The following is a 21,905-nucleotide window of genomic DNA, read 5'->3' on the forward strand; positions in this document are numbered from 1 at the left end:
TATAATAGGAGCTTCATCTTTGGTGAGAAATGTTTTAGTACAACCATAAGCAGGTGGCAAATCAAAGCAAATGGCTCACCACACATTAGGAAAAATGAAAAAAAAAAAAGCTGTATGTGTCTAGCCTGCCTCCCTACCCTTCAGTAAGCCATGGCTGTCCATGGTAAGGGCTGGCATATGTATTACACTCATAATAATGTTAAAGCTAACCTATTTGTTTTAGGATGAATTAACAGGTTCTCCTGGATAGCAGGCATTCTCCGCTCTTTCTACTTGCTCAGTTGAAACCCTTTTTATCCACTGGAGACCCTCCACCCCCAAAAACATAATTATGAGTCAGAGCCCATAAAGTACCATCTCCTAAGGAACTCAACACTGCATTGTGAGAGGAAAATGAAAGAAACCCATGGTCTGCCAAAACTGGAAGCACTGAGCCTTTGGGAGGTGTCAGTTGGCAGTGAGAGAGCAAGTGGATGGTAATAACAAGCTCCAGAGAGTGATTGCTATCCAGAGGACATTTTTCTTTGCTCCGAATAGGCAAAGTACAGGTTCCCTTCAACACAGAATAGGCACAAATATATGACTTTGGGATTTTTGTTTAGAAGACCATCCAATCTGCCTATTACCCACACTCCTGCACAGACTGACCAAACTGTTTACAACAATTCTTTTTTTAAGTTCAGTTCCACAGCAATATCAATATATCCTATTTCAGAAAAGTACATTGAGATACTTACATTTTTCTAAATACATGAACAAAAAAGCAAAGGCAGAAGCTACAGAAAAAGAAATGCTTTTGGCAACAAATGCATGAGCAGTAGGGCTATAAGGCATTTGGCATAAGGCAATCCTGGGCCTGTTCCTAGGGCAGCGGGACAGGAGGGCTTCCAGCAGCATGAATTAAAGGAAGTTTGCAGGGGGTTTTAGAAGGGGTCACAGATTTTTCTAACATGCAGCAGCCTTTCCCCTATCTCTGCAAGCAGTATTGTCTAATAGCAGCTCCTTATATACAGCAGACAGCTTGCTGCCTTCAATAGTACATAACCATTAGGTTATAAAGTTGGTGAAAAAGGGGTGAAACCTCTGCAAAGAGACAACCATCATTCAAAAATGCCTAGGGGTCTGTGTCAATGGCATCAGTTTGGCATCGGTTTAAGACACTTCTGAGATCATTCAGAATTTATTGAAGGGTAAATTTGAGTTGCAGTTGACCTTCTTCTGACCTGCATTTCACCACATTCCCTTAGGGTTTTAACACCCGTAGACTTGTATTGGAATGCAAGTGAACTAAAGCTTGGACAGCCTCATCTCCCATTTCAGGAGTCGGAAAAACCCAATACATTTAAAAAGAACCAGATTTAAATTGACCTTTGTAATACTTTCAATTTCCACTCTTGAATTTTTATTAAAAAAGCATTCTTGGCTCTCAGGTGTGGCTATTTGATTTGCTATTTAGTTGTGTCCCCTCCTTCTCAAAATAAGAAATGTAGGCTCACTGTCTGGCTGTAAGGCACTCAACAAGGCTCCTGGCTGAGCACATCACTGATCACTTATGATATGGCAAAATTCAAAGTTCTGTTTTGTTTTAAAATTTTACCCTCTCTCACTGGTCCAAAAAAGTTGTCAGCAGTTTAGACAGGACAGCCTCTGTGGGAGGCCTACTCGTGTACCCTGAGAGGAAACTTACACCAATATACCAGTTAGAAGTGAAAATCTGGATTCTTACAACTGTCCATCCCTGGCTAGTTCTCATTAAGGAAGGGTCTACTCATTTTTTTTATGGCTGAGTAGAGTTCTATTCCCTCCTGATCATTATCTCTTTCCATGACTCTGATGGAAAACCAACAGGTCTATTCACTAAAGGGTGAAGAGTTTGGAGAAGGCCGGAGAAGTGAACAATCTAGGACAACATAGCTGAACTGGAAAGTGAGCTGAATTGGACTTTTTTCCAAATCAGCTATTTTGGCCTAGATTGTTCACTTCTCCTGCCTTCTCCAATCCCTTCTCCCTTCTGTGAATAGACCTGCAAGTGTTGTAGTTATCACCTGCACTGCCTGCGGCGATGTAGACCTCTATCTTTTCAAGTAGCGTTGGTCGAAGTGATGTCACAGATGGCGCCATGTGTTCTCAAGATATGGACAAAAGGAATCACCAGCACTCACAGGATGCGGATATCTTGTGCATCCTTATTGAACATGCGTCACATGTTTTGAAGCCACACATGGTCCCTTCCTTAGGTCGACATAGTGACGACATTGCCATGAGGAAGAGGCCCTGCGTAAACCCCAAACATTGGCTTTTTTATCAATGTATGTGACACATGTTCAATAAAAACAAATAACAATGTTTCTGGGCAACACAGGGTCCCCTTCATCAGGCTTGAAATGACAATACCCTGTGTGGCCCAGAAACATTATTTGGTTTGATATGAAACATCAATAAACAGACGTGTTCTTCACTTCAACATGGTGTGCTGTTCACATCTTTAACAAATTTCAGTATTGGCGGCACCATCCGAGGTCACTTAGAGCAACCACGCAGACAGGGATACCTAGTAAGGAGTGCAGCAGGATTATGGAATGCATGTTCAATAAAGATACACAATTAATTTGCATCCTGTGGGTGCTGGTAATTCCTTCCTTCCCTAACCTGATGGAAAAACAATGCTCACCACCAGTTAAACTATTTCACATACTGTTTTCCTGACTGACTAGTTTTCTGAGTCACTTGCAGAAGTCAATTGTCCATATAATCCTATGAAAAGTTAAATAACGGGCATAGGGCACAAAAATGCCACGAACATCCTTTTTGTTTTCTGTATTACTTGCTATTTTTGTTTTCTGTATAAGTATAAATGGGAGTTTTGCACACTGCAGAAAAACCAAGAAGTTTGGCTGAACAAGTGTTGAAACAGCCAGACTGCAAGACAGATATTAAAGGAGAACTATGAGGTGAGTAAAAATCACTCATCCTCATAGTTTGAGCCGATGTGTGACAATTAAACTGTCACACGTCGGCTCCATAGATCGGGAAGTGAGCAAACACATACCGTCACTCGCTCACTTCTCGATCATCTACCTGCAGTGAGTGGTGACGGTCAGTCACGGCTCTCCCTGCAGGGATTCCCCCTCTCCGATCCTCCAGCACTGAGCACTGGGGACGGGCACAGCTGGCTCTGCCTCTAGATAGGTAAAGTCAGCTGTAATTCACGCCACTGGGTGGATTCCAACAGCACTGTTGGGATCTGTCCCGGCTGCGGCAGTCTCAGTATAGTGTGAGCTGTAGCTCGCGATATACTGAGCTTTGGGTCACAGGAGGTTAATAAGTTTCCTTTATGTAACTAACTAGGAACACGTCTTCAATACATGCCATGTCCAAGAAGAAAATAAAACACAGAGTTTGCTTCTTGTTAATTTACCCTAAAAAACATTTCAGAGAAAAAAATAAAAGCAGATCAGAATAAAGTAGCAGTGACACAATATGTGTATTTTGCACCAGTAATACCTTCTGAAGTGCAGTTCTGCCCACAAGCTGTCTGCAGAATATAGAACATCTCCCGAGCAAGCTTGCCACCTTGCAGCAGGGCAGTCAGCAGAAAAGAGACAGAAAAAGCGAAGGCAGGGAGAAGAGAAAGAGGTAAGTCAAACAAGATTCATTAGTGCACCAAATGAGACAACATGAAAGAGAAAGGTGAAAGAGAACAAAAAGATTTAGGAGATTGGCAGAAGCATAGCAAACAAAATACTTTTTGGAGGCTGCTTAACTAGTTAGTAAACAATAACATTAAGTAAAGTTAGACATCAATACAAACATAAATGGCCAGCATCCTATTAATAAGCATTAGACATACATTTTAATTAGCAGAACACAATTTGAGTAGAACTGTGTGATATCTGCAGTGTGTGACTTTGTAATTTTTATTGTTGATAAGAACTGGAGTTTCAAGAGTAATATAAATGTATGTTGTTTAAGTATTATAACACTGCAGCTTTATTATTGAGAAATTTTCATTGTATTTTCTTTACTCTTTTTAGCAGCTTTGGTGTGCTGTCAGAGTAACGTAGATCCAAGCCCATTCACTAAACTTATAAAAGCTTTACCAAGTTAGTCATTTTAAATGTTGCCTTCAATCTTTTTAAATCTTCAGATTACATTAGAATAATACTTGGTAATCCTTTCATGATGGTCCTTGTTTAGGAATGTCCTGTTAAGGGGTGACAACTTTCTACTAACTGTGCGCCTGCATTGTCACACAGCTATATGTTCCTATGTTAGAAACAAATTGTGCAGGCATGATACACTGTTGTCACTATTTATAAAGTTGATCTATGGCAGGGGTCCCTAAATGATTCACTGAGGTCCGGATATAGACCGAGTGGCAGTTCTGTATGAACCTGAACTTGGTCATGCACTCTGCCGACCTGCACTCCAAGACCGGTGCATCATCTGCCAGCCATAACCTAGTGCAGACCTCACCTTCGCTTTAGTCATAGATTGCTACCGTAGGACCACTGGCAGAAATAGCTACTAGTGACATCAGGCAGGGCCCGCTTATCCACTACAAGTGATCTTGAAGCTGTACAGCTACCTAGATCACTTGTACCAGCCAGGGATTGTGACGCCCCCCTCCTCACCCTCCTTCAAGGGTTTTAGGGTCCCCTGCTCCTCTGGAGCTCCTGGGATCATGACAGAGGGTGTCAGGGTGGAGAGCTGGAGGAGACCAAGGAACGGCCATTCCCTGATCTGGTCTGTGATGAATGAAGCAGGAAGCGCTGTGCTCAAAGAGCTGTCAGAAGCCAGCTAAAGTGCTGGTTACACATTAGATCAAGCACACTCCTGTGCGTGGTCTCCTATATTGGAGAGCAAGAGAGACAGCAGAGGTCTAATAGACCTGTCACCTCCAAATGTTGTCACATAGGGACTTGTTATCCCCTTTGTGATAGAAAAAGTAAAGTAAAAAAAATAGGTGGTAAAAAAATTAAATAAAATGTAAAAAAATAAAGCCAACCCTGCTGCCCCACCATCTGATTTGAATGAAGATGTGCAAAAAACAATGTTAAAAATTAAACATTAAACATGTGGTGATCCCAGCAATGAGCTGGGATCAGCACATCAGCACTGTGCCTGGAAACAGTCCCCAATCCTTATAGGTCTCTATGACCTCAACAGAAAAAGCTGTGGAACCTGCTGTCTTTTCATGCGAGCTTCCTGTGTCCCAAGTGCATTTACTATTTAATCCTAGGATTTTATCCACACGAGAGCAAATGAGAGAGCTGAACAATGCATTTCAATATCAGTCACACTCTACTGGATAGTAAACAAAAATGCAAAATTCACGCTGGCCAGGAACAAATTACCTATTGCCCACACAAACTTAAACTATCACATTTAGATAGCTATGGCCTTTAGATTCACGCTCAGTCCCTATTGTCTAGTGTATTGCCCTTTTTTCCTCTCTTCAGCTGCTGCAAGCATGTCATTGATCACTGAGTACACAAGAACATGACAGAACTTTAATATTATGATGTGAGAGATGTGTTCAAGTTGCAGCCAATTACCTGAACCAATAAAACATGACCAAACTTTAATTTTTCCCCCCTAAGTGATCATCTTACCTTCTACATCAAACCACAAAGGTATATTTGAAGGCTGCACGGTGACCACACCAACAATTTCTGTCACCTTGTCACTTTCCATGATGGTGAAATTGTAAAACGGTTCGTCAAAGGTGAGAGGGGTTGCTGACGGTGAAGGTTTCTTAATCCATTCAATATGCAGACGGGCAGTAGAAGACTTTTGTGGGCGGCCATTATCTACGGCTTTTATCTGCAAGAAACACATTTGCACTATTTTTTAACATTGTTCATTACAGACACCTCCTGTTTAACTGTATTGGAAATGGAAAAGTCTTACAGTTTATTGATAGGTTAGACAATAAGACTTCACTGAGCAAAACCTGTCTAGCTCACCAACTGCTGACACCAAGACAATAGTCAGACATTAGCACACAATCAAATTGCTGAATGATTCCCTGATAGGAGCCAAGACATGCAGGTATGTACCCTAAATAGATCCTCAGTAGATACCTTAAAGAAATTCCAGCCTGCAGCTGAATTTGTCAAAATTGCTGCTATTTTGTATGAAACTATTTTTTTTTTGCCCATATACACAAAGTCTAACGGAACACCACACACTCATCTTGTCTTCTATCTTCTTACAGTCGTCACTCAGCAGAGAAGTTGACTTCACTATCTGGCCTACACATCAATGCTTCCCCTAGAAGCTAAATTCTGACAAATCAAGTATACAAAATATGAATACTGTGTTCAAAAAAACCTAATAGCAGCAGTTGTAGTAGTATGTGCTGTCCATATCTCATCATAATACTCCATATACTAAACTCAGGAGCTAAATCTTAAAAATTGATTCAAGTACCTTAACTATTAACATAAATTAATCTTATTTGTGTATCACTCGGCTGTAGATCCTCAAATCATCTCTGAATTGGTGCTGACACTGTCCTTCCTTCTGGAGGGTGGCTACTTTTGTTCCCCATGGTCCCTGTGTGTGTTGTAAAGTAGTCACTGCTCCAAGTGATACACAAATAAGATACATTTTTGTTAATAGTTAAGGTACTTGAATGCATTTTAAGATTTAACTCCTGAGTTTAGTGTCACTTTAAGTACTCATTCACACCAGGTGCTTTCAGCTGTGTTGATCTTGGTTCATCAATGCAGACTGAACAGAAGGACACAGCAAAAACAATTGCTGTCTATGTGCCTTGTTCACACCATACTAGTGTGTTGGTGTGCATTGAGGAAATATATACTGTAGGCATGCAGCACAATGCAAAAAATGTGTTCAAGCGGTCATCTTTTTAACAGAATAAATAAGAGCTACATAAACTATCATACTCAAACAATATCATAACCTTATCTAATACACAATTAACATTTTTTTAATAGATTTTATAGCTGCTTGAGTAATAAATATTGTTTGGGTTAAATTTGTATTCATTAATCTCTAAGTATATTGAAATAACAAAGCAAAAACCTTAGTCAGAAAAAAAGAACAATCAGGCCAATTATAATTCTCAATTCATTCATCTGGCAGTAAATATCAGTATATTTTAATTACAGTAATGAAACCCAAATATGCTTAAAAATAATAAATGCTGCACTCTAATATATACAGTGTGTGTATACTGTATATATGTGTATGTATATATGTGTATGTATATATACAGGGCTTGAAAAATTTGGCGGTGTCTCACCAGTCAGTCAAAAATTTCACCAGTCAGCATGACCGGACTATAGCCTTGCAATATATGTTAAAACATTTTGGGGACAGATAGAGCTTTGTTTTGTGACCCCACGGGGGGTTATTTGTTTTTACTTTATAATGAAAAAAGTACCATAAATGTAAAAAAAAAAAAAGTTTCCCTATGTTATAAAACATTTATTCTTACCCATATTTTTAGTACAACATAAAAGTCGGGGTCACGTCATTACAGAGTATTTTCCTAATTTGATATTAGGTTGTTTTTTTCTCCTGGTCAGCACTATATGTTGATTTATTTGTAAAATGTTTCTTTTTTAGAGTAACCTTATTACAATTAATTTTATCCATGTCACATTTACAGGAAAATCCTAAAACCCTCTTTTTTTCTAAGTTTCAATCAAGGAAGTTTGAAAATGCATTTTTTTTCCATAACCCCAACCTATACCTTCAAATATTCCTACAGAATCCATTCTATTAAGAAGCAAAGCCATCTATTATTTAATAAATAATGGTGATAATGTGTGGACAGAGCGCTGAGACTTTAAATTAAACTCGGCGGTTCCAATGAATTTTAAAAGATCTATTTCTGGTTCTTCGCCGTCTAAGCTGTTGAGCGTAGTGTTCGGCAGATCTGTTTTGAATTAAAGACAAATGTATCATTTATGCCAGCACGCTGTTCTAGCCTTTCAGGATCCCGGGGGAATTGGCCGCTTGCACTTGCAAATTTAAAATACAAGTAGGTAGTGAAGTGTTTTGATTTTGCATTAGCCTTGTAAATAACCTCCTTGCCTCACTGTTAAACAACGTGAAATGAATGGATAATGAATTCTTACTGTTAGGATGTCATAACTCCCTGCTGAAAACTGCTTTCTTGAAGACACCATGCCTGTTTTAGGGTCAATAAAGAACTTTCCATCCTCATTCCCATCTACTATGCTGTAGGAAATCTCTGCGTTGGGGCCCTCGTCTTTGTCGAGCGCAAAGGCTCTGTAAATGGGTTCACCCCGTTTTTTCCGATCTCTCTCGGGAAGCTTGATTTGATAGACTTTCTCTGGAAACTGAGGCTTGTTATCGTTTTCATCCAGAACATGAACGATGACCCAGGCTGTGGACTGTTTGGGTGAAGGACCTCCATCACTGACTGTCACCTGAGGAAAAATTACATTTCTGATTAGATGAGGTTATATTTAAATATTATAAAACAGTTAATTTACAGTAAAGCTGTACTTCAAGCAGATGCAAGAGCACCATTATTCTGGTTAGTATTCAAGATACAATAGTTCAACATTGCTTTACTTACAGCCCGTATAATTGCCATAATTCTATTTTATAAACTTCCTGTACAGGACTCAGATTGGCATTGAGAAAGGTTCAGTAATCAAAGCCAATATGACTCTATTTCTTTGCACAGTGCAATTTACAAAAATGGCAGCGAACGAGGATGACTTAATTTGTATGTTGCTGTTCTTTCATTGTCCAAATAGTGGTCTAGAGGCAGGTACAACTCATCTGCACCAGGGGTCAATGAGATGACCTTGCTGACTGGCTAAACAGAATACAAATGCAGTAACACATGCATGTACACTGCCTGACCAAAAAAGGTTACCACCTGGATTTAGCTAAGCACATAGATCAGAGTCTTCCACTGGATAAGAGTTATGATCTGGCGTTGCTTCAGTTGGTTAGGTCTAGGTTCAGCAATATTATGTCCCCATAAAAGGAGCTCAGCTGCCTACCAGAATATACTGAATGACCAGGATTTTCCATCAATTGATTTTTTCTTCCCTGATGGTACATTGGGTATATTCCAAGATGACAATGCCAGAATTCATCGGGCTCAGATTGTCAAAAAGTGGTTCAGGGAGCATGATACATCATTTTCACACATGGATTGGCCACCACAATGTCCAGACCTTAATCCTATTGAGAATCTTTGGGATGTTCTGGAGAAGACTCCCCCATCATCACTACAAGGTCTTGGTGAAAAATGAATGCAACTCTGGACGGAAATAAATGTTGTGGCATAAGCTTATTAAAATGATGTCACAGCGAAGGCGTGCCATAAGCAAAGCTAAAGGTGGTCTATATTTAACGATTTTAAAGTGACTCTTTTACATTGTCACTTTAATTGGCCATCAAAACGGACAGGCATGATACCTGCAACAGCTTTCAGACCCCTTCACTTCACCCAAATTCTTGGTTGGGCAAAGCTCTGGAACTTTCGGGTGTTGTCAAAGTTTGCTTATTTCCTTCCACAACTCACAGATTTCCATTGGCCCATCACTATGATGATCTCCTTGATGGCCAACAGAAAAACACTATCAGAAGGTGCCCTATTAGAATGGATTGACATCTAGGCATCTGCACTTTATACCAGTCAGTGGTTCTGTTTTGTATGGTTATATAATTATAGTGAATGTTTTCAAGAGTATACAGCCACTCCAGTTTCTTTTTACTTACTCCTACTAGATATCACATGACCTGGATGACTTAAAAACCTTTATAAACCCTCCACCAAGTATGAGCCATGAGGTTGTATGGGTTGGCACTCGGCATTTGTTTTGAGGGAGGACAAGCCTTGCAGCCTACAAATGTCTCTGTGTTTATAGCAAACAAGTGTCCCTTCTGTTGTCTGCTTATCAGACAGATAAGGTTGTTTTATGATACACTTGTGACCATCAAAGTAACGAAAAAATATAATAATTTAGATATCCACTATTTCAAAGGTAGATTAAGTCACATGAAGGCCACATATGTGTGTATTCTCTCTCTTATCACTTTCACAGCTTTAACTAGCTCAACAAGCATTAAAGAGAACCTGATCATCATCGTGTTTGGTCCAACTGGATAACCCTTAGCTGGCTGACTCCAGAAGCCAAGTCAGTTTGGTTGGAAAAATCCAAATATATAAGGGTGCAATGAATTAGCCAAGTCCGACTGGTTTCCTCAGTTCCTACTAAAATATGTGTAAAAAACAGCCAGCCTAAAGAGGTTTATTTACTGGTAACATCTCGTCGCTCATCCTGCTTTTAAATCGATGTCAGGAAGCCATTAGAACTAATTTTCTTGGCATCCCTTTAATGAGCCGAATAATCTAAGTGCAGAAAAAGAAAGGCATTACATCTGATTACTTTGCCTACGTATTCGCCAACGACTGCCAATTATTTGTTATAGTAAGAAGCCAGCAGACGATACAACTAAATGCAATTAGCCGAAGGCTGATTAGCACAAGCGTGCCAGGACAGGTAATAGAGAAGGACAATCTGGTTATAAAATAGGATAAAGAGCTATGGAAAGAAAATTTGTTCTCCCAGCACACAACAGGGTTCATACTGAATCAATGCTTCTAAAATGATGGAATTTCTGCTGGCATACGGAAAAAAAATATTTACCAAGTGACTTGCACTTAAAGCAGAATGCAAATATTTAGTTTTTTAACCAATATCCCTCCACTTGCCCCCCGTCCTGGTTAAAAAAAACCCCAAAAAAACCTACCCTGCAGTGCTAAACGTCGCATCATCCTCTCCTCTGTTCCCAGCTGCCACCCACTACTTTTCTGGCCATGCTGGGGCTGTCCTAACCTTCTTTTGCTTATATTAAAAAGGTACTACATATGCAAAAAATTCTAAGTACTCTAAGGGAGCAGGGAAAGGGGTGGGTTCTCCATTGGGGGGACCTAGCGAACCTGGAGTTGGACTTTAAAGGGACATTCCTCCCCCAAAAAGTTTTTGTATCCAGTTTTTAGAGGAGTTTAAATTGTAATATGTCCACTATATCACAGTATCAGTGTCTTCAGTGCCAGGGCTGTGACAGGGGTTCCATGCCTGCATTTTCTGGGGCTGTGGCTGGGGGGAAGCCTGTGCAATGCAAGTCGCTGCATTGTCATGGACTGCATTGTCATACTTCTTGGCTGCCATATGAGCATGTTACTGTAGCACTGTAGGTATGGACGGAGCCAATGGCCCAACTAGCGTGTGTCAACTACAGGCACATTGTGCATTGGCAGCACATTCTGTAGCCCCACTGTCTGAGCATGCACAGCAGGGTGATGATGCAAATGTGTGGGTTTGAATTGTCAACCTGTTAGAAAGTGCTTACATTGGAAGGATTCTTAAGGTAAGAATTGAGACCCCCTTCAGAGCTTTGCAGTCTATTGCAGTGCATACTGCACACTTGTTAAAAAGCGGTATGTCATAGGTTGACCTGAGTTGCGTTAAGGTAGGCCATTCATTTTGCATGGGGTATCAACACACACTAATAGATCAAAAGCCACAACAAAAGCAGACTACAACATAGATCATGTGCACTGTTGTGCATCACAGCACGGGTCCCTTGGCTATTGCTGTACTCATCTGTTAGGGTGCAAGTCTAAATAAATGGCATCATGAATTGCTGAATGTTACAGTAACACAAAACTCTAAAGAAACCTTAAATTGTATTTCACATCCAAAATGTTTATGAAATATATGTGTCGGTTTTTCAATTTGTTTTTGGTTACTCTATCCTGTATTGTTTTTGTTCTTTAATTGTTTAGAAATACCTGGTGATCCTACCAATTTCCCTTCTGCCATTCTTCAATCTGACCATGCCAAGTACGGAAGCAGATCCATGCTGGCATGGTCAATTTGTATAACCATGTTCCCCAGCACGGTGTGCCTGTATGTCCCATAATTGGATCAGCAACACGCCTCCTGTTAAGCCTCTCTGGGTTGATTGACAGCGGCTACCAGCAGGAGCCTTGATGTCAGCACAGCAGCTGATTGGAGTGTACACATATGGGGAAGACATTCCCCGCTGTGTGTGACATCAGACACTGCCTGTCCCCATAAGGAAAGAGACGAAAAGGTAAGTTGTGTGGTCCTTTGGCTGCCCAATAAATCATAATAAAAAGGTGCAAAACATTAAGTTAAAAAGAAAAAGTTATCATGGGTAACATTTAATAATTTCTATATTAAATGTAATTTTGTTGTATTGTGTTCATATAGAGCCAAGAACAAATGCAGAGTTGCCTTGTCGCACTCCTTACCAGAGATTCCCAGTCATGGGGGGGCTTGTATTGATTGCGGAAGGCGCCACCAGACAATGTTTGTAGATAGATGTCACCAGCACACCAAAAAAGAATTTGAAATCCAAAGTGTTCGCTTAATGAAAAGTTATGTCATCAGAACAAGCGCTTTTGGGGCCGTGCAGGGTCCCCTTTATCAGGCTCAGCTGAGCCTGATGAAGGGGACTCTGCTCAGCCCCCAAAAGTGCTTGTTTATATAAATCTAAGCTCTCAAACGTTTTCAAATTATGAATCCAGGCAAAGCAAAGCAAAGTATTTCTTAATAACTTCACATAAGCAGTTACCGTTGCTTCCAAACAACTCCAACTCTTTTAGCTCGGCTTCCCTGAACTTCCTGTCTAGTACACGATCACAAGGGACAGAGCAGATCCCAGCAGCCATCTATCTACTAGCTTGGAGAAGGGAGGAGCAGGGAAACAGCTTGCCTTGCTGTGCACACAGCATACTGGCACACACAAGGGTGGCTCCATAGGGCCCTCCAAGGTAAAGGAGTCTAAAACAAGATATCAGGGCCCAAGCTCAGGGGACCAGCTGATTCTGCAGGAAACTAAAACCTTTAAACATCAAGGAGAAGCATTCATTGTAAGTGATTTCATCAGCATAGGAAATAACTTAAAAATCTTTTGACTCTAATATCTCTTAAAGCAGTGGTGCTCAACCTATTTAACCTCAGGACCCAAATTTGTCCTTGGTCATTAAGTCGCAACCGATGTCGCAGCTCACTGGAACACACAGCATAGTAGTACCACATGTTCTGGTGCAAGCGATCAAACTGTGGGCGTGAGGTGTGTTTGGGGTGCCATTCAAATGAGTTGCAAAGCACTTCCCACATCAGAAAACAGTAGGTGTGATTGCGTTGTTGTGTGTGTCTGCCAGTGTTTTAATTCCAAACTACCACAGACACAATCTCACACACTCACAGACATTCTCACACACACATATAGACTCCCAATTTTTTTTAGGGGTTCAGTGTGGGCTGCTGTGCTGTGACGGAGCTGCATCCAGACGTGCATTGCTTCTACAGCTCCCTTGCACTCCCTGTAGAGGTGTCGGAAGCAGGAAGGTGACGTCACTCCGGTCACGCAAGGAAGCTGTAAGCAATGCACATATGGATGGAGCTCCCTTGGGGCCATACCTCCAGCCTACCCCACCTCCAGCACAGGGCAGCTTGCTTTTAATGGCTGCTCGGCACGAGAACTGACAGTGCTGCGCTATTGGGTAGGCTGAGGAGCCTCTCACCTAGTGCAGTGGAAGGCATGCTGCGACCCACTGAACATAGGGTCATGACCCACTTTTGGGTCACAACCCACCAGTTGAGTACCACAGACTTAAAGGAACTTACAAGAGAACTATGGGGTAAGTGTTTCCCCATAGTTCTCTTTAAGGTCACGGGAGGACATATTCTAACCTCCTCCCGTGACCCAAAGCTCGGTATATAGCCGACTATTGCTGGCTATATACTGAGAGCGCTAGAGCCGGGACGGATCCCGACAATACTGTCGAGATCCACCTAGCTGCGTGAGTGACAGCTGGCTCTACCTATTTAGAGGCAGAGCCAGCTGTACCCGCCCCTCCCTGATTTGCTCCTTCACTCAGTGCTAGAGAATCGGAGAGGGGGGGAATCCCTGCGGGGAGCGGTGACTGACAGTCGAGACAAGCAGAGGCGATCAGGAAGTGAGCAGATCGGTGCATGTTTCTGCTCACTTCACGATCGATAGAGCCGACCTCTGACAGTTTCTTCTGTCAGAGGTCGGCACTAAGTATGAGGATGAGTGGAAATCACTCAAAGTACTTTGCACAAAGAAAAAAAAGAGAAGCAAACTACATTCACCATTGTCTTTTGCAATGCATATGTAATATTTTAGTTTTGGGTATAAATCCAAGCAATCTTTTTTGATATACACACACAGTTAAAAAAAAAAAAAAAGAGAAACATTGAATCTATATTTACGCCTCAACCATTATAGTTCCACTTTAATAAATCATCTTCGTGCAGTTTTCCTTTAAAAAGGACACCTCCGCCGTTGCCTTGGCTGAGATTTATCACGCTCTCCGATCTCTTTGTCCTGACAATTCCTTTCGGCGAGAAGATCTAGTGAAGTTGTACTGAGATGAGATGGCAGCTTTCCACGCTGTTGAGTCAGGTAATTTTGATTATTACAAATTGATTGCTCTGCTGTTTATCAACTCGGTAGTTCTCCGCAGCAGCACCATCCCTCCCACTGGAGCTTCGGTTCCATCAAGCTATAACCAAAAGCACAATTTTGCATTGTATCATCCCTCCCGCTGTAATGCTAATGCTGAGAAAGCTGCTGCCGCTATAATCTTACATGAACACCCCGCAGCATGGCTGAAAATCAATGGAGACGTGAGGGGGCAGAATGTAATAAAAAAACATTATTTGGCCGGTCACAGAGATTTAATGCGGTTTTAGTTCTCGGGTAATAGACTTAAACTTTAATTCTGTGGAAGACGAATAAAGAAAAGATTGCTGCTCAGATAGAATATGACTACATGTTATGTAGTGTGCGATTATAGCTATATTACATGAAGGAAGGTCAGGAAGCAACAAATAAAATACATACAAGGCGGCTGTTTTACCTGCCAAGCGATTTGTGATTCTGTCAATCTATGTGTAAGATTTTCTCAACTCTGCCCCACAACATATCCTTGTATACCTGATATTTCTCTGCTACAGTTAAAGTGACATTAAAGGATAATTTTTTCCCCCTCCCCCAATGTTAATGTCAGCACTTACCTTAAATTATGTCTCTTAATCGGATCTTCCTCTTCTTTCCTGTCCCTCCAGCGGTGCGGCGGCTCTCAGATCCAGCGCTGACTCCTCTCTGCTTGCTGGCACTTCTGATCCCACGTTGTCTGCATGCGGGTGCACGCGTCCATAGACTTACCTTGCGTCTCTGCTCGTCTCCTGGCCGAGAATCCGAACTGCGCATGCGCCCGCCCCAAGATGCTTTGCAGCTGCCCGAAAAGTTTCGGATTATCGGGCGGGAGCGCGCAGCGAAAACAAGGTAAGTTTAAACCACTGTTAAAATCGCTTTTTTTTTTTTTAAACTGTTTGCCTATATCTACTGCTTGATAGCAGTAGATATAGGCAAAACAAACGGAAAGTTTAGAACCCCTTTAAGTAACACTTATAGGTCTAATCCTGCCCTCAGCCTGTGACTGGACAGAAGAAGTGGCCATCTTAGAGCCACAAAACACATTGAGACTGTGATAGTTATGTGTGTGTTTCATGGAATAAAAGTCTAAATTGAAGAAACACAATCATTTCATCTCTTCCACGTGGGGGCCTCTGCTGTCTTGCACTTACGTTTTTGGGGGGCATTCTTGTCTCATCCCCCAAGTCACACTAAGGTACTTGTGCTGCTTCTCCCTCCCTCAGTTTGAGCTTTGCTGTACATGGAATACAAAAGACCAATAACAAGCCATACTAAAAGGTACTTATGCTGCTTCTCCCTTCCCCAGTTTTAGCTCTGCTGTACAGGGACTTCAAGTGGCTGATACCAATCCACATTCAAGTATTTGCCAATCTTACAATCCTTGCATTTAACATATACATTTAATTATGTATTAATCCACATGAAGCTCTGTTAATTTGTGTCTTTTATACCCCCCCCCCCCCTCTCTCTCTCTCTCTCTCACACACACACACACCATATGCTTACAGAGGTGGAGGGAGCACAGCAAGGACTTATTTGCTGCTACTAGTTTGTCAAATGGCAGGCTGGTGAGGGTTTGGGACAAGGTAGCATTTCATAACTGCAATGTGGTCTGCAGGTAGGTCAACCTGCAGAACTAGCTGTGCTGTCTGGTTGGAGTATACATGAACTGGCTGTGCTGTCAGGTTGGAGTACACAGGAACTGACTGTGCTGTCTGGTTGGAGTACACAGGAACTGACTGTGCTGTCTGGTTGGAGCATACAGGAACTGGCTGTGCTGTCTGGTTGGAGTATACAGGTTGTGCTATCTGGTCGGGTTATACAGGAACTGGGTGTGCTATCTGGTTGGAGCATACAGGAACTGGTGTTGCTGTCTGGTTGGATTATACAGGAACTGGCTGTGTTGTCTGGTTGGAGTATACAGGAACGGGTGTTGCTGGCAAAGTTATACTGAATTACCTATCCCTTGGCTGGTAAAACAGTTAAAGCTAAACTCCAGACAAACAGTTAAAGCCCCCAAAAAGTTATGAGATTACAAAGCACTCTAACTCTGCAACCCTGACTGGCAGAGCAGGATACCTGATTTTTCTCTGCTGCAATTACCTAACATTCACAGATCTTGTCCCTCCCTCAAGCTCTAATTGGGCAAAAAAAGGAGAAGCAGATGACTGAAGTGCTCATTTTCTGCCACTGTGATCTATCCCCCTATCAGCAGGTCTCTTGTCAGCTCATGAGCACTGCAGCATGCCTAAATGGCTCCTTGTGTTGTTTCTCCCTTCCCCATTCTGAGCTCTGCTGTACATAGAACCACATGAGGCTAATACTAAGTCAAATTCATGTATTTATTTTGCTTGCCAAGCTGAAGGCCAGACAATTTAAAAAAAAACTGTACTGTGCAGATGTGAGGTTACCTTGGGTGACAAAGGTTGTGTGCCTACAGGCTCCAGTGATGGAAATCCAGTCCTGAAAAGCAAGTAAATGGAAAATGATGGCCTAGATGAGTATGTGCACAATCTAGAGAATCCTGTCTCAGCCAGGATGCTTTGGCACCATGTGGTGCCTTCTGATGTCCTCAGGGGTGTCCCAATATTGTCACATAGTGTCATTTTCTCCATAGTGCAGGCAGGCTTCTGATGTGAAAGGAGTGCACTCTCGATGTATTGTTGAGAACCCCTTTTTTTGGTGTTTTTCCATGGGGTCCCTCCCTAAAATGTGACATATATTATAAGGGTCTGGTATTGATTTTTAAAGGACCATACACTATTTTTTACATTTTTGTTTTTAGATTGGTGTGCCCTGAGAATATACATACTTTTAAAGGGTCCCATGACTCCAAAGAAAAGTTTGGTCTCGAGTAAAAAAAATTATTCTCCACATGTGTATGTTGTATATGTATTTATCAGGGCAATCATGCGTAGATGAGCTGTTGGGAATGCAAAACTCGAGTGAAACAGGTCAAATGCATGTCGAAATGAGATCAAATGCGAGCCAAAGAATTCTGCATGATCCAAGACAAATCTGAAATGGATGCCCATTGACACAAGCCCAACGTTCTTTGACACAGGCCCCATCTGGGCTTTACCATTGCTCTTTTTCAGTGCAAGTCTACCAGTCAGGTGTGATGGGTTGAAAACAATACAATCTGTTGATAAGCCATCTCTTCTCTCAGCAGTCTTTTCTGCACTTCTGTACAAACGCAGATCGCCAGCAGAGGGAGAATTGACAATATGCATGTGAAAGAGCATACGGGAAATCCCAGAATGGCAAGCACTGTGGAAGTCATGTTATAAATAACTTTCTAGTAAATATTGCAATAATAACTCAAAATATGTAGTCACTGAAAACACGTTGCAGCTTCCCTTCAATAACAAAGGAATGTGGATGAGCCCCGGTTCACATTTTTCCACTGAGGTCTCACAGGAGTTTAGCAACCTTTCAATTCTTATGAAACACTACTGGAAGTATATTAAGAAGCAGAATCCTTTGCGCCTGGCTTGTCTCATCCCCAGGATCCTGTCCAAGAGCTCTTGTCTAGGATAAACAATTTAGTTTCTGAGGTCATGCACAGCCTGACAGCCAACTGAAAGTTATGACAGTATGAGGAGATGACACTGTGCACCCTTTGTCTAAAATAAATATATAAAACTCCCCTTAACCACAAGACCTTGAAGCCCCGAGCATTGAAGTCACATCCAAGCACATCAACATGGAAACCATGAATAAGAGAGAATGAAAAGAGAATAAAGATTCGCTTTAGGAAGTCTCGGGTCCATTCTGTTAGTATTGTGATACAAAACGTTTAAATTCTTAAAGTGAGCCTGTACTTGGCTTTGGAATAGCCACATTGTGTGCTTGATAGGTATCACCACTTAGGGGCTGGTTTTTAAAATGTTGAATGGCCATACCATGGCTATACCGCTGATTTTTAAAGCTGAAGTTTATCACACGGATCTCTGTTTTTCTATGCAATGCAGACAGATCATGGCTGGTGGGAGGGGCCGACAGGGCAGTATAACAGTACCATGCCTCAGTACTCTTCTTAAGAGTCCACAGCCCTGATGCAAGCAATGGGCTGGGTGTTGGGATGCGTTATGCAAATATCAATAGCCTTGATGGGTGGCCGTTAGTGTGGTGGTGTGGGCACTCCAAGGCAGACTACATTTCCATGCAGACAATCTATTAAATTTGTTAAGGGTAATCTATAGAAGAGGTTTATAAAGCCTTGCACTGCTGATGCTACTACAGTAGCCATGTTTTCAACATTGGGATTTAACAAGTCATTAATAAAGGTTAAAAAAGAAGCTATAACATAGGTCATGCAGGAAACTATAAGATTGTGTCTCTTTGGTAGCGTACCCCTCAGGGCCTTCAAAGGATATATCCATCTGTGTTGGATACTGTTGGGGATACTCTGGGGAGGTGGGCACTTATCTTCATGTGTGGTGGAGTTGTCCTGCTATCACTGGGCTTTGGACCTAAATTTTTGCCTTCTACCATAGCATGAGTATTTCTGATGGGCACCCCTCCCTCAGAGAGGATCTTCTGTCAATGATCCCAGGCCCCCTTTCCAAACTTAAGAAGGGAATTTTACACCACTGCTTTTTCTATATCCTCCAAGTCTACTGGTGTGGGCTCAGATAATTAATTATATTTACACTATGAAGAACCATGTGGTGTTTGGTCAAAATAGGTCTGAGAAGGCCCTGGAAACCTGGTCTTGCTGGATAGCTTTCAGGGATTCCCCAGAATCTAACCAAATGCTCTGCCCATGACTCTGTTTCCATTTTTTATGGGTAAGCTGTTTTTGATTAACACTGGTTAGTGAGTCAATCTCTGTGTGTGTGTTTTTGGTGACATCCATTCTGCCGTTGTTTGGACCATCGCAAACCTGTTGTCATTCTATTGTGCCTCTGATTTCTGTATACAGTATTGTGCAATTACTCTGGGGTACAAAAACACATTGTGTACTCATTACTGCTCTCATTATTTTGTATAACTTCAATGAATATAAAAAGAGATTGACTAAAAAACAAAACAGGCCAAAAGGTGTGCTGCTGACAACCCGCCCACACTCATAGGAGCTTGTAGTGCATAAAAATTACGTAATGATGTGTGCTTGCCCTTCTATGCAACAATATTGTGAACACAGGGTGGTGTGATGACACAGAGGGTGTGTCCTTGACAGCCTGGCCTCACAGGAAGTAAGTTAAATTATGCTGGACGTCATATATAGGAAACTCAGCTTCAAGAGTGGTATCATTAAAAAAAAAAAAAAACCTCAATCTTAGGGGCGTGTAGTGCTGCGCAGTGGTTCCCCTTCATATAAAGGAGGAAACTAAGGAGTTCAACTCTGTATTTTTCCGGGTACGTTGGTGCTCAACAGAACACATAAAGCAATTTGGGAAGGTATATCATTGTTATTAGGCTTGTGCGGCCACAAGGTTGATGAGAAGAGATTTCCAAGTTTGCAGTTCAGTCTACATAGAATGTAACAAATTTTAATTTTGTTTGGGCACGGTTGTATGGTATTCAAAGATGTCCACCTACACCAATGGAGAGTCATCTGGAGTAATTTCGGGAGTGATCGTTACTAAAGAGAACAGGATCCAGACTTTATCTGCAACTTTAAAACTGTCTAGAGTTTATTGAGCACACTTAGTAACAGTAAGGCAGCAGTAAGCTGACCTAGGAGGAGCATATTTACGTGACTGAATTAACATATTTTTAAGGTTGCAGCAAGGAGGACCAACAGGTGAATGATTTTTTTCACTTTAGGTACGCTTTAAATGTCTGAAAAGGTGTTCCTCTAGAATTCTCCAGCTGTCATAAAGAAATGATAACTTGTTGAATTTTTCATGATCCTATGTCAATTATTCTAAATGTCCTAGCCACCATCATGCAGCCCCCCACCCCTGTTTAATACCGCTGTTCATTTAGTAGAATTGGTCCCACAGTCAGAATATCAGTATCGGCTGGCAGTCTGGGAGTAAAATTGGCTCTGCGTTTCTTGCTCATTCGTTTTTAAGGCCATATGGTCTACCTGGTGAGTACAAATCTGTTAATGATTATACAACGTGTCTTTTACTAACCGTGGGATTAGGGAAATATAATTATGAATTGCATTGCTCTGGGGAAAAGTAATTACAGTGCAAATAGTGTATTTCTAGGTAGTGGGCAATACCGAATCATTTGTAAGGTTTATTTCTGCTTATTAAATGTTAAACCTGCTAAATGCACATTTGGTAGTGCAGCAAAAATTCAGCATTATGCCTCAATGAAATCTCCACTCTAATGAAATATTATTGCAATGCAGGCACAATATGTTTCACATAATAATCAATAACCCTCTATCAGTGGCCATAAATATTTGCTACAGCTGAAGTTATGATAAACTGAAACATTTGGGCTGTCCTATCAGTCTCAAATTAAAGCACAGTAGAATATATGGTGGAGTTGCCAACGTCTGTTGGAGATGTAATGCAGACGGTGGTACCCTACTCCATGTTTTCTGGTTGTGCCCGGCCTTAACACATTTCTGGTCCATGGTTCGCGACATTGTGAGGAGGTTTATGGAATCTGACTTACCATTGGACCCCTCAATTTTCCTGCTACATAACATTCCTATGTCCAGGAAAGCCTATTCACGACCTGTAGTTCGCCACTTGCTAGATGCAGCAAAATCCTGCATCCCTAGTCTATGGAGGAATCCCTCCCCCCCTACAATACCTATGTGGATATGCAGGGTGGAGGAGATTAGGGTGATGGAAGACATGATCCTGTCTTCTCAGGGCAGGCAGGAGCGTTACTCTAGGACGTGGTTTTACTGGCTGGAGTACATGGATTCCCCTGAAGGTCGAGCGCACTCTGTATGATACTCCTCCTTTCATCGGCCTACTAGGGAGCGCTCCGTGAGTGACCCTCTAGGCAGGCCTGACCATGTCCCAGTGACCTATACCTTCTCTTACACACTAGCTTGCTGGAACTGCCCTCCTTCCTCTCGTCTATAAACCTCCCCCCTCTTCCCTCCTCTGTCCTGCTGTTGTCTGATGTCCTCCCCTCCCCTCAATCCACGGAAGCAAACAGGTGGACCCCTTGGTTCACACACTATCGTCTACCAAAATTATTGCCTATTACACACTAAGACATGTCTGATGTACATTGCAATTACCCCAAACGCCCGGACGCTGCATATGTTATTAGGCTGCTTCCGCTGGATCCTTGACTAATTAAGCGACTAGGGATAGGAGAAATAGACATGCTTCCTACGTTTGTACCTGTATGACATCATTAATCGACTGTATATGTGTTATATGTTTACTGTAAAATGTTTGCTCAAAAATAAAGAATTTAAAAAATAAGTACAATTAAAGCACAGGCTA

The 21,905-nt window shown here is 41.7% G+C and overlaps 1 protein-coding gene across 1 annotated transcript in view; it reads right to left on the reverse strand.

Annotated features, from left to right (window-relative positions):
* Positions 1–21,905, reverse strand: part of FAT3 (FAT atypical cadherin 3) — a 452,567-nt gene that overhangs the window by 154,604 nt on the left and 276,058 nt on the right. The window contains exons 5-6 of the mRNA XM_018558632.1: positions 8,115–8,429; positions 5,616–5,826 (exon numbers count right to left, since the gene is read on the reverse strand). Of these exons, the coding sequence (XP_018414134.1) occupies positions 5,616–5,826; positions 8,115–8,429 (526 nt within the window). The remainder of the gene's footprint in view (positions 1–5,615; positions 5,827–8,114; positions 8,430–21,905) is intronic.

Source organism: Nanorana parkeri, unplaced genomic scaffold (assembly GCF_000935625.1).
Source record: "Nanorana parkeri isolate BGI_ZX_2015 unplaced genomic scaffold, ASM93562v1 scaffold350, whole genome shotgun sequence".
NCBI classification, from domain to species: Eukaryota; Metazoa; Chordata; class Amphibia; order Anura; family Dicroglossidae; genus Nanorana; species Nanorana parkeri.